Source organism: Cardiocondyla obscurior, linkage group LG19 (genome assembly GCF_019399895.1).
Source record: "Cardiocondyla obscurior isolate alpha-2009 linkage group LG19, Cobs3.1, whole genome shotgun sequence".
In the NCBI taxonomy this organism is placed as follows: domain Eukaryota; kingdom Metazoa; phylum Arthropoda; class Insecta; order Hymenoptera; family Formicidae; genus Cardiocondyla; species Cardiocondyla obscurior.
Window position 1 is genome coordinate 2,710,279 of NC_091882.1, and position 13,729 is coordinate 2,724,007.

The 13,729-nt window shown below is 49.1% G+C and overlaps 1 protein-coding gene across 1 annotated transcript in view; it reads left to right on the forward strand.

The window, feature by feature from the left end:
* Positions 1-13,729, forward strand: part of Su(tpl) (Suppressor of Triplolethal) — a 65,294-nt gene that overhangs the window by 42,367 nt on the left and 9,198 nt on the right. The window contains exons 3-4 of the mRNA XM_070669660.1: positions 10,594-10,709; positions 11,577-11,693. Coding sequence (XP_070525761.1) covers positions 10,594-10,709; positions 11,577-11,693 — 233 coding nt within the window. The remainder of the gene's footprint in view (positions 1-10,593; positions 10,710-11,576; positions 11,694-13,729) is intronic.

Genomic DNA, 13,729 nt, shown 5'->3' on the forward strand with positions numbered 1-13,729 from the left:
AAATTGCCTGGGTGTGAAAAGCTAACAGACGTAGATAAGTAATTAGCACACGCTGTAATATCGCACATTTTTCTCACTTAATCAATTTAAGTGACACACGTAGAGTTTATAATTGCACGTTTACTCTGTAATTTATGCTGCTAAAAAGTTTGCACGAGACAATCAGTATTCTAGCGAGTACGAAAAGCAACGATAAATCTCGGTTTGCGGCACTTAGAAATTTTTTCCGCGATACGCATTTTACTGCGGGTATTATGAGCGTAATTTTTAATACGAGGTACTATTACGTGTCGTCTTTAAAACGCAACAGCGCTTCTTTTACAAGGTGGGGGAGACCCCGGTTTTTACGAGCCTTTTATTGCGCAATGATCGTCCGTCGAGTGAACGCACGCCGGACGGGAAAATTGAGAAGCGCCGTTATCAATGGCGATAATAATATCGTTAATCCGGCTGCCGGCGATCCGGCCGCTCGTCGTTGGCATTTTGCTGCCGGCGGTGTAGACGCGAGCGTTGAATATTATCGTTCGCCAGAAAGCGGCGTGAGATAGCTCGACAGGGAGACGAAGGAGACGGCGGACGTACCGCGTTATCGTTTCTCTCACAAAAACAAGTATATTTGGCTAAGATTTTGATAAGAGGGAGGCATACCTTCTCAGGCGCGGAAACGCTCGTTGCACCCGACGACGCGAGTCGCGGTATCGGCCAACCTGTACGAACTCTTTTAGCCGAGGTGCGAATCGATGGTTAACGCGATCGCGGTCGAGGTGACGGTCGAGATACGCGGCACGCGGGTCCAAACGATGCGGCTAATCTCGCGTGTCGAGATGGCATACATGCGTATTCCTACTCCCACGGAGGCTCATCTCACGCACACGGTTTAAAATAAAGAGCGCGCGCGTACGCCGAGTCGATAAGCTCGAATTGGAAACAACATTTGACGTTGCAGCCTGGTCGGAAGTAATCTAATCCGGGACGCGGATTAAACGAATCACGCGCTTAAATTGTTCGCTCGGTGCAGCCTCCGACGCGGCAGGTACGTCTTCTCGGCAACGTCTCGGTCGCGCTCGCTATTAAAAAAAAAAAAAAAGGAAAAAGAAATCCCGCGCCGTTTGTCAGTTAATTTCATTCGCGCGATTGTAATCCTCTATCGCGGCCACAAAGGTTATCTCGTATTTTTATATTCAGCCAGTGCACACTCTTGCAACACGTATTTTCTTCCTTTCTTTTTTATCATCCTTATCTCGCCGATGACATTTGAAAGTTTTTACGGATTCTCGGGATGGGAATTTTCTAATCGATCGCTCCCCCGCCCGTTCGCCGCCTGCTTTTTTTTTTTTTTTTTATTGAAATTAAGTCTATTATTAATTTGCTGGGTTCGCGCCGGCCGGTCGGCTCTATTGTTTCCGCGCCGTCGCTCTTCGATGGAAGATTCCCATCTCCGGATTCCATGTTTTCCGACGCTGAATGAGGAAAACGGAGGCGTGCATCGCCGCTGCAAGGCCGACAAAATAACATAAGACTCCGGGAGGAACGAATTGAATTGCAAAGTGCCTTTCCTCCGGCTGACGCGTCGAATCCTCTTAACCTCTCGAAACCGATATACGTACATACGTATACACATATATATACTTTTATATTATTACTTGTACGTTTAATTATCGCAAGGAATGCAATCTCACATCGGCTTCTCGTGAGAGCGAAGAGGAAAAAAAAAAAAAAAAAGTCCTCGGGTACTTCCCGTGCCGGAATCCCCCTAATTAAGAGATTCTTTTCCGCGCAACTCTTTTTACGTAATTATGTCGTATATTTAACTACGAGTTAAACGACCGAGCGAGATGGACGATTAGACGCTTCGTTCCTACGCGCTCCTCTTGGATTTAGATTGCCCTTTGACTCCGCGGCGACAGCCGGAAACCAAAACGCGCTTCGTACAACCGGTAGTCGTCGAGCCACCTCCGGGCGTGCCTCGAAGACAAAAGGAAAAATAAATCCGCGATAAGATAGCCGAAACAATTTTTCGAGCAACGCCCGCCCCGTGGTTTCCGGCTATTTGTCTGAAATGTCGCCGACCTTATCGGCCCCGTCGGCGCGTTTCGACGTTATCTCGCCCGCCGAATCCCTCTCGCCGGATTTTGCATCTATTGAGCCCATTCCGACAGGCCAGAAGCCTAGCAGCGCGAGCATTGTCCGATTCCGACGACGAGATTAGTGGAACGTCTTATCGATAAGCGATCAGGCTCATTCGAGCGGCCGATAAGTCTTCCCTTTTGAAACAACGGTGTCCTTTGTGAAGGAAATCGTGTCATCGCGCGCTTAATAAAGGGACTCGAGAATAACACCCGGTATTTAATATGTACTATAATAATGTACTATAAAATAGGGATCGCATATCTCCGGCGGACCTTGAAGTTCTCCGCCGAGTCGTGTATAATTATGTGGATTTCAGTTTTTTATTTTTTTTTTTTATATTTTTATTCGATGTTCAACGGCGAGCGAAAAGCATTTGCGACGTCCAATTTAATTCCGAGCGAGCGGACGCTCGCCTGGAAAAGTTCGGGTAACAAGGGGAAGACGGAAGAAAAAGCGATTTCCTCGCTTCTCTTTGCCATTTTGCGCCAACGGCGAGTGATAAAAGTATTGTCGCCTTTCATTATTTCCGCCCGGCTGAGCGATAATCTTGACATTTGCATTTACATGTTGTTTTTTCTATTTTTTTTTTTTTTTTCGCGACGTCCGCCGGGAGCGCCGACGCTTTTAATTCAAGTGAGTCACGTAACCGGCGTAGTTCTTGGGCATACGCAGCCTCGTCATTACGCATTCGCGTTCTTTTGCTTTATTCTTGCCGTGATTTTAATTTAAATGGGCTGTGGGTAACACGCGTTGTTCACGTGCACACGAACGTTCAATCACCTCCGCGAGCAAAAAAAAAAAAAATTACAGAAATGACCAACCATTGCTTTTCCAAACGAATAATTAAGATACTATCTGTGCGTAAAACCATTAATTAATATTGTTGACATATTTGAAAGTTGAATGGTTAAGGTATCACTTGAAACTTGTAATATTATTTATAAAAAAAAAAAAAAAGAAAAAAAGATGTTTTAAGTAAAGAAAAATTAAATAATAATTATATCAGAAAGAAACAATTAACGACACTGACGATTCTTAGTTCGGCACGAATTAAATCGCGACTTATTTTAGATAAATTCATAGATCGAACGGTATGAAGAATTATTATGGGAGAGTAAATGCAAATTTCGAGCGCGATCTTGGCCAACCATCGCCGAGCGTCCAAATTTGGCCGACTCGCGACTTGGAATCGGCAACCTACTGACATACTAATCGGCAGCGTCATCGCCGTCGTCGTCGCGAGGGTATTAATTACACCGGTACACGACTCATTATCTTTCCGTCTCCCTCGATAAAAGTATCTATAATTGGGAGGTGATGCTCGCGCAGAAGGTAAGCTCGAATCCGGACTCGTTGCGCCGCGTTTAATTTACCGCGATTCGGAGTCGACGAAGCGGAGGAAAAGCTGATCGAGGATCCGCTCACGATTTCGACGCCGTGATTCACCCTCTTCGCGAAGAAACGAAGTGCGCCGCTATAAATATAACGCTCTTCTGAGTCATCGACTCGCGCGAGGTGTCGGTGGCTGGCCTGACGATCGCGACGACACGAATTTTAATTAACGAGAGCCTCCCCCGCTTTTATAATCCGCATCTAAAGAACCGCGCGCGATATTTCGAGGTCGAACGAGATCGTCGGACGCGCGCGTCCCCGAGTTTCTCTTTCAAACCGACTGGACCCCCGCCGATCGAGATCGGCGTCTGCTTTTCCTCCGGAACGCTTGCTGCACCTTCCGTCGCGAATGACACACGAGTTCAAAGAACTGGAAAGTAACGTCGGGAGGGAGGCGGGAGAAGTTCAATGCAGCGAATAGATTTGGTCAGCTCTCTTCCGAGCGTACTCGGGAGACCGATCTCGTAAGAATCGAAGCTAAAAAGGTCGGAAAACTCTAACCGTCTACGTCGCCTCTTCGAGATCCGGGTAAGAAGAATCGTAATCTTCCTCCGCGATAAAATTTATTACCTCTTTAAGCAATCGGCACTAATGCCGCGCTGAATCTAAAACCGTCTTCAGACAGTTAACGCAGATGCGCTGATAAAGAGATATGTATTTATATGAAAGAAAAATACACACAAAAAAAAGAAACGGGAACACGCTCAAGACTTTCCGCGGGGTAATAATTCGTGGGATTGCCTCCGCACGCGAATCTAGATAATAATTATCTCCGGTGCGTACGTGATAAGCACGCGCGCGGACGTGTTCTAATGCGTACGAGTTTTGAGCGGCTCTTCGCGCTGCTCGCTTTTCCGCGAATCGTCCAGCGAATCGCGCCCGCCGCTGCTTACATTAGCGTCGTAATTATCAATCGCGTTCTGTAAAATCGGCGACGTGCCAAGCGAGGAGACGTGCGGCGACAAGCGCGTCCCGATTAATTAGCACCACGCGAATGCGCAACGGAGTACCCGCTCGTCTGCGCGGTGGTCGGAAGTGTCCCGCCGACTTTGCGGATAGTAATTTCGCAGAAGAGGACCCGGGACTGTCGGGAGTGCTTCCGGGGTAGGTCGGACTCTCCGCGGAACTTTCATTTGCAAATTCCGGACGAGGAGCGGTCCTCTCAGCGTCTCTTGCGCGACGTGCGATGTCTCGGGGAAATCGCGGCGGCCGTAAAATCTCGACGTAGAGCCGTTCGTTGAATAATTAACGGGGCTAACGAGCCGCTCATTGTCGGCGGAAGTGGCGATATCGCAACGTGTGCTGTTCAGATAAAAGAATCGGTTTACGGGGGGAGATTTTTTTTTATTCGGATCATCTTGGAATTATTTTAGATTGTCGTCGCACGAACAACGATTAGCGTAGATAGATCGATTACTGCGCCGGTAATTAATTTTTGTATTTTTTTTTAAGCCTCCTCCGCAGCTTATTGTGACAAATTTTTTGTATTCGGATTATCTTGGAATTATTTTAGATTGCCGTGGCCGGACAACGGTTAGCGTAGATAGATCGATTATTGAGGCCGGTAATTAATTTTTGTATTTCTTTTTTATGCCTCCGCAGCTTGTTGCGACACCGTCGTAAATTCTACGTATAAAATTTTCCCGTGTCGTAACGGCTGGCGGCTCCCTGTTCCCCCCTGCTCGCCTCTCCGGAAGCCTTATCGACGGCGGTTTTGTTCTATCGCTTACACAAACGTCACGGGGATGCATGCGGGCGACGACAAACGGATTACCGAGGCTGAGAGCGCCCTTTCTACGGGCGCGCCGAAAATTCATTCGCCGTTTACACCGATGTAACTCACTCGATTGCGCAAACGGTAATATGCATTCCAAACGTCGACGCGAATGTGAAGCATGCTTACCGAATCGTCCTCTACCGATGTAATTCCGCGAGAATGCACTTCTGTGCCTCGCCGCACTCGTTCGCGCGTTCTCCTTAATGGGAAATAAAGTCGTGCGCGTTCATCGCGAATTATTTAAGCGGCGGCCATCACTGGGCGGAGCAACAATACAATTTCCTGCAGGTAAAAGAATGATAGTTTCTTTAAAGCCAGTCTAGCCTTCGCGATAAATATATATATGATTTTTTTTTTTCTTCTTTTTTTTGCACGCTACCGGGTTTCGCAATCCGGCGCGGCTTTCACTTAACACAGATTTAATTCGTCAACTTTCGTGGCGCTGTCGCCCGCCGGCTGAGTTTATCTCGCGTAATCGCCGTCTTAAAATTAAAACGCCTGGATAATTATCCGGGTTACAGCCGCATCGGAGTGCCCGAGTAAACGGCGCGAGACTTCGTCCAACGTGATTTCGGCAGAGAGCAGGTTTCCGTACCGGAAATTATTACGACGTGTTGTACGTATATTTTTATTAATTAAAAAAAAGAAAAAGAGAGGAAAAAAAAGAAAACAATGGTCTACGTGGGAGATTTCGCGTTTCGGCGTTTCGGAGCTGCCCCGGCTGGTCGTCAATTAATCCGGAGACGCGTCGGGCTTGTTAGCAATCCACCTCGTCCGATTGCGCGACGCGAAATCGGCGTTTCGCGACGATCCGTCGGCGTGAAACCGGCGCAGTGTTACTTTCACTTAGCGCCGATTTATTTTCTGCACCGTCGATGCGCGCGCGCGCGCGCGAATCGAACGTGCCTGCCTGTTCGCGGTCGGTGGAGTTAGTTAATTAACGTCACTACGCGCGTGCTCGCATATGTGGAAGACTGGCAGGGTGGCGACGCGAGGGGGGCGAGAGATCCGCGCGAGAGAAAGGAGAAACAAAAATACGGCGGTGAGGTCACCGATTGGTTCGGGCCGCATCGAGGTGCACGCGCATCTCTTTTATTTTTCTTTCCTTTTTTTTTTTTCTTTTATTACTTTTTCCACAGACGAGCCGGGGCACCTATACGGTGACGTTGATGACCTTGTGCCAGATGGAGCCGCATCCCGAGCCAGGGACAGTCGGTTTCTCAGATACGCGCTTATCTCTCGTCTCGTTTCGCCATCGAGCGCGCAGGGACGCGGCCGCGAAAAAAAGGGGAAAAAGAGAAAAAAAAAGAAAGAAAAAAAAAAAAAGAAACGCGGTATATTTTCCCACCTGACGCAGCAGCCGATTGTTCGAGCGTTCGAAAGCGTCTCGTCCCTCGTTGAGATCATTCGCGGGCGAAGAAAAACTGTGATCTCAGCGATTCGTTCTTCTTGAGAGACCGTTCGGGGTACCCGAGTGAATAAAAAATGATCTCGCGACGGATCTCTGCTCGGTCGGACGGAGAGGATCGTTGGGGGAGGCTGCGGGCGGAACGGTATCGTGATCGGAGCCAAGACCCTCCGAGTGGTCCACGTGTGTGCGGACGCGCCGCGTGCACGTACGTTTCAAAATCGCGGCACCTGGCAATCCTCACGCGCCTCGGTCGCGCGCGCCAGAGGATCGCTCGTGCGTTTCCAAGGTGCGTGTCTGGGGTCGTCACGTGTGCCCGCCGTGATAAGCGACGGGGCTTAGGTCGCCAACGTGCCGCTGCACGCACCCGGCCTCGTACCCACGTTTCATCAATTCGTTTCACGAATTCGCGCATTATTCTCGCGATCCTACGAGTCTCTCCGATCCACGTGCTCGCGGATTTCCCCTTTTTCCACATCACCCCGATTGACACCGGTTCGCCAGGTGAAAGTTGCCCTCCCGCGTTCGATCGAGGGGATCGATCGCCGCCGCGGTTGACCGGTTATTCCACGATCAAAACTAATCCGCCGCCTCGAGTGTCTTACGATATCTCCAGAGGCGCGAAGATAAATGTCGAGATAGCCGATAAAACAATTCCGCATAAATCCGTGAATTTAATATGAATTTATAAAAATAGCCGGTCAAAGAGATAATTTATTTACGCGCGTGGCTTTCGACGACTCCACGCATCTCCGCGATGCGTGTCGCGCTCGCGATTCTTCAGAGAGGCTATGCATCGCCGGCGTGCATCACCGTTACATACGCAACGTTTCCGAAGAAATAAATAACGCTACGTTATTAATATCTATCATTTCGCGACGCTCGGGCTTCTCGAAAGCGATCCGCATTTCTTTTTTTTTTTCCCTCTCCCGCAAAATAAAAGAGAAATAAAAAATGAAATATATCCTTCTGTTCCGAACGTTCTTCATAAATCACCGGCTCCGCGGTGCCGATGATGGACGACGGACGTGACGCGGTGAAAATAATAATAATGACGAATCAAGATTAGAACATGCCGCTCGGCGGCGTGTAAATCTGGGAGATAAGGCTCATTAGCAAGTTCAGCGTATTTCACGTCAGCGATACGTGACCAGCTGACGACGATCGTAATTGCGCTCCGTAATTTTTCTCGGGACGCGCCGGGCGCTTCTCGTTTCTTTACCTGCACCTCCGGAATCCCGCACGCGGCGGACGGCGCATTATTGGCATACTCCACTCGTAAAGAGACGTGTGCTCCCGCGGTTTGCAAAACTCGCTGGCGTTTGTCACGCGAGATGAATCCCGGCAACCTCGCGGAATCCCCCGCGTAAGCCGGTAGCGCATTTTTCGCGTGTCTTTATTCGCGAGGAGAGTCGAGCCTCGCGTAGAAGCTCCGTGCGCGAGTTCGCAAACTCGGAGGTTCGACCGCGAGCCGCGCGATAAGACGTCGAAATAATTTTAAACGTCTTCGAAGCAATTAAGCAGGATGATTAGAGGCGGCGCGCAGACGGATTGATCTTAAGTGCGAAAGCAACGCGATATATTTTTTTTTTTTTAATTCTTATATATTTTATTTTTAACTCTAAACGTGGGTATAATAACCCGGCGATAAGCAGCGAGATACGGGGCACGGCGGACTCTCCTGTCACGCGAGAAATGCGGCAAGTGCAACGCGCGAACACTTACCGTTCGTTCGTTGCTCGGTCAGCTGTCACCCGCGGCCTTAAGGACCGAAATAATCCCAATCTGGCAGCGTGAAGTAAGTGGGCGGTCTACTATCCGCGTCATTCGTACGCGGAAAGCTACACCGAAAATAGACCGCCGACGTTAAAATCGTTTCCCCGCCGATAATTACTTCGGTTAATTGCGAAAGAATGCGGCACGAGGGAGGGGACAGGGGGGAGAGGAGGGAAATTTAATAGAGACAATGAGGCAGAGGTGTCGGTCGCATTGTCCTCGCACCTCATTATGCGCGGCACGAATAAATGATTAATACGGCGCGATTGTTTCTCGTTACCCGTTTGACGTTCGCGCGCCGATAATACTGAGAAACGCCGATAAACTTTGATCCGCGGATTCTTTCACGAATTCGCAATCCCCCGTTTTTTCCGGGCGCAGAAAAAAAAAATTAAAGAAATAGTTTCGTCGCGTGGTTCTCTCTTTCCCCCCCGAGTTTTTCGGGCACTATCGGCACCGGTCAAAATTTACAGATAACTTGGATCACCGATTAAAGTTCCGTTTTAACAAACCCACACTCGAAGCGAGATAAGGAGTGAGATTACGCTATCTGTTGCGGCGCTGCACGTCGACTGGAACTTTCCGACAGGAATGTTACAAAATTCAATCGCCATATAGCTGTAATTAGTTGACGCGAGATAAGAGTCCGCGAAAACGACTTCAATCGAATACGCAAGTTGGAAACTAAAGCAATTAAAAAATAAAAAAAAAATTAAAATAAAATGAAACGTAATGAAATAATAATTAACGCAGCTATTGTTCCGCGAGGAATAACATCCTCGGTATCGAGATCTGAATTTCCTTTCCCGGGTAAAGAGGGGGAACGTTCTCCGAGTGAATCCGCTCCGATCGCTCGCGGGTCTCTCTTTCGAACGGCGGCGTGAGAATCCGAAACCGGCTGGGTACTCGCGCGACACTCGCACAATGGGCGATCTCGTCTCGTTGCGGCCGCAGGAGCGAGCCAGCAGGGCGGACAAACCAGCCGGACAGAACCGGCCGTCCTTCCGCGCGCGCGGTGAAATTTAAATGAGCACTCCCGACTCTCGCGCGGCTGCTCCCTTCACAAAACTTTCATATCGCATTCTCGCGCGATTCGACCTTTCGTTTAAGAAACGACGACGACGACGGCGACGGCGACGACGACAACGACGACGACGACGACAATGACGGCATGTCTATCCCGCCGGAGGAGAGGAGCGGAGAGAAAGAGATGCGCTCGCGAAGCCCCTGTGGCCTCGATACGCGAATACCCATGAGAGAAGCGCTCGTCTTTGCCTCCTTCATCGCTCCCCCTGAGTGGTATTACGTACGCCGCATTTGTTGTCCCGTCATCGTCGTCATCGTCATCGCCCACGCTTCTCTTGTCGGCACGTGGTCCCCGGAGCGCGCCGCGCTCGTTAAATTCGCGTCCTGCCACTCCGTCGCCGTTCCTGGACGACGGCGAACGTCGCGAGAACATCGCGCGAAAGGGGGGAATAAAATCGCGGCGGAAGAGGATCGAAATAATCGCCGGGAAGCAGCCACCGGCGCGATCGCGCGCTAATTCCACAAACGACGACACGCTTCGCGTTCCCCATCGCCGCAGCGTTCTCGTTTCGCAACGTCGATCGGGGATCGATTTCCTGCCCGATGCACACGCGAAGAGGCGAGAGAAGAAGCGCGGACCCGAGAGCCGGGGCTCCGTCCGCTCGATATCACATTATCGCGGATATATTACACACGACGTGAAACTGACACTCGGTCCATATACTCGAACGTAAAGCGCCTAAGCGTCGTTATCAATTTATTAAGCGACGGTAAACAAAAATCAAACCGTCCGTCGCATTTATTTCGGCGGCCAGGCGACAACGCGTCGCTCGCTCAAAATTAAATTAATAATAAATTATTTTTAAAATAGCTATACGTACAATTTAGGTAATTGGGAAACGTCGATGTTTCCAGCCGAGCGCGCTTTCGAGCGAGAATTATAAAACGTGCGGTGTAATTGTCTTGTAAGAGCTAATCTGTCTTTGATAAAAGAAAGTCGCGTATTATAGACGCGCGTTGCGTTTCGTAATTCGATACAATTATCAAGAGAACGACGACTTATCGGGGCCCGATCTGATTTCAGCATCTCAGCATACCGTCCGTCGACGGGGTGTCCAGATTCACCTTCAGCATCTCCAGCAGCCAGGACATGGAGGGTTCCCAGGGTAGCCTCGAGTGCGCTCAACAGACCGGCCCCAAGTACGTATCGATTGTTACGGTATGAGACCTGGACGCGTTTACGTTCGCGCACGTTTTGCAAACACGGTACCTAATCCGTTCGCAAGAGTCGAGATAAAGGAAAATTAAATTAAAATCACGGGCCAAATCAAATTCCTCGCTGCGGTTGTACTTTTTAGCGCTCAGAGAGAAAGATATATATATATATATATATATTTTTTTTTTACGTGTCATCGGACTATCGAACTCGCCACGACCGAGAAATAGCGTCTCGGTGAATGGACTCGGTGCGCGATACGGTAATTTCGTGTAATCTCCCGCCGTAAGCGCCGAGCCGCGATCTAAATCGCAGGCGGCGTAAAAAACTTTGGAGCATCCTTGAGCCAGGTGGCTTTATCGCGGTAACTTGACACACTAAAGTCGCTGTTAGCGAGCCAGCAGGTGTTGACTTGCCGACCACACTCGTCGCGCGAACGTGCGCTCGGCTTGCGTCAGCAGAAACCGATTTAGTGGCAACCGGCTGCTGACTCTTGCCGATGATGCGATCCGGTGATTTAACGAATTGACGTTAAAGAAAGAAAAAAAAAAACGTAACAGCGCAACGGTGATAAATTGAGCGCGGATCTAGCTCGGCCAGTTTCCGCTCGTTTCACTCCATTTCTTGAGCCGACAACGAGCGACAATAGGGCGGGCATGCTCGCCGACCGAACGCATTACGAACGCGCGTATCAATCGAACACGACGACGACGGTAATAACTTTCCTTTCGTAATCATACGTCTCTTAATCCCGCCGGTGTGTCTTCGAATCCCCCGCATTCTAGTTCAACCGCGAATCGCTTAAAGAATTGCCTCTCGATCTTTATTCTTGTTTTTTTTTCTTATTTTAGGAGCCTCGAGAGCCTCGGCGCCATACCGTACAAGATGCGGATACAAGCGAACGATGACGTTTACGAGACCACCAGGCACAGAATGGCGGTGGCCGAGGAGAATAACAAAAATAAATGGTAAGGAGCGTTCCCTTAAGGACCAGAGACACCCTCGCCGGTGGTTCGTTTCGTGCCGCCACCGGCCGAGAGATCTCTCTTCCTTTTCGACGAGACGGCACCGTCCTTTTTCCGTTTTCCAGAACTCTCCTACGGTCGCCGCGAAACCCTAAATAATCCTCACCTCCGTGGAGAAGCCTCGCACCCGCAAACTTTCGCGCCGTGGGTACCCAGTCTCCTAACGGATGTTTCGCGCGATTCGCGATGGGATTTACGAGGAGGCAAGTTAACGCGGCTCGCCCGCCGCGGAAATCCGCGGAAAATCGCGCCCCCCGGGGATCTACCTGACTTTGACGGGCGTACCGTGGGGCGGCACGTCGTCGCAACGTGGTTCGGGCGTCGCTTATAAATCGGACGAGTATCCGGGGATTCACAAAACTCGGTGGCTGCGGATTCTCACGTAGACGAACATCTGTACGTACGTTTGGCGAGATATACGACGCTCGAGGTCTTCGCGTTGTGTTAAAAAAAAAAACAATATAAAAAGAAAAGAATTATAATTTATTACGATATTATTAGCACTATTTGTCATTATTTGCTCGAAGACCGACTGGGTTCTTCAGAATTATTTCGAGTAATCTGTTAGCGCAATATTCGGGATACTACTTGACGTATGTTAGCGCGACGCGAGCGTGAATGAGATTTTGCGGCTCTCGTCCGACGGGTTTGCATTGTCGGCTAATTTGTTTAGTCAGCCGTCGTCACGGCCAAGGCTGAGAGCGCCTCGCGAATGCGACTTTGTCACGGCTAAACCCTTTTCCGCTTTCCCCTCTCCCCGCCGGCGTTTGCGGCGCTTTACCGCGGTCTACGCCAAAGCGAGTTACATAACCGGCCGATCGATTGGACCCCTACGTCAGCGTTACTGTAAATTGCATTAATTGCCACGTCAGGGACCGTTTTGTACATAAATATACAACGGAAGCTAGAGGTTTTGCTGTCCAAGAGCGTTACGCTACGCCGCGATAAAATATATACACCGTACGGTCTTCTCTAAATTACCAAATAAATATGAAATATCTTTTAAACTTCGAAATAACACGACATGATTTATTTTTATTTCGCACTGGAAGAAACCACGCGCACGCTTAGCGCGCGCTATTTTTCGCAAGGTCCCAAATTCGTGCGCGTCATTATAATTGGGGACATTAATTAATTACAACAATTTCTGTATGATGATTACAATTGAATCATCTATGTTCGACGACGTGTTGCCAGTTCAAGAAAAATGCGAACTACGAAAAAGAAAATCATGCGACTTACCGATCTGCATGAGCTTCAGCGGAGGTGTAGAATTCTGCCGGTGGCTGTAACATAAAATAAAACATTAATGTAGACGTGTTATTTTTTTTTTAATTAATATAAAAGTAAAGCTTCATTTTTCTAAAGATTTTCTAAAAGAAAAAAATTTATATTTACCTAATAGTTGCTCCGCCGGTGCAGGACGCCCGTCCCGGGCCTGCTCCTCCTCTCAGTTTGCGTGTCGAGTCATCCTTCCGCGCACGAGTCACTCGCGAACAACCCGACCGTGATTTTACAAACGCGACAATTATTAAACACTTTCGCACGTTGATTTTCGACACTCCCGTGAAAAAATAATCGTAAAAAAGCGCCCGAAAACTAGCGGAACTCCCGAAAGCGACCGACGAACCGACTGCGGTTCGTATAATTATTTATTTCGCCGGTGACGATACTTCCGTCGACGACCGGTGGATGCAGCTGCGTCGATCTGTAACCAAAAAAAATATATAATTGATTACAGAGATGCTACAAGTATTTAGTCGGCAAGCTATTAATTTTGTCTTTCAATGAAAGTAATTCTAACCTCCAGGGTTGCTCCGTCGATGCACGATGCCTTTCCGAGGCCTCCTCCTCCTCTCAGACCTCCCGTCAGGATGACTAGCTTCCTCTCAGATCCTCGCACTGATTACCTGCAGACAAAAAGTCCGGACGATTGATTAAAACTGCGCGAGTCTACGCGACGCGTCCGAGACAAAAGG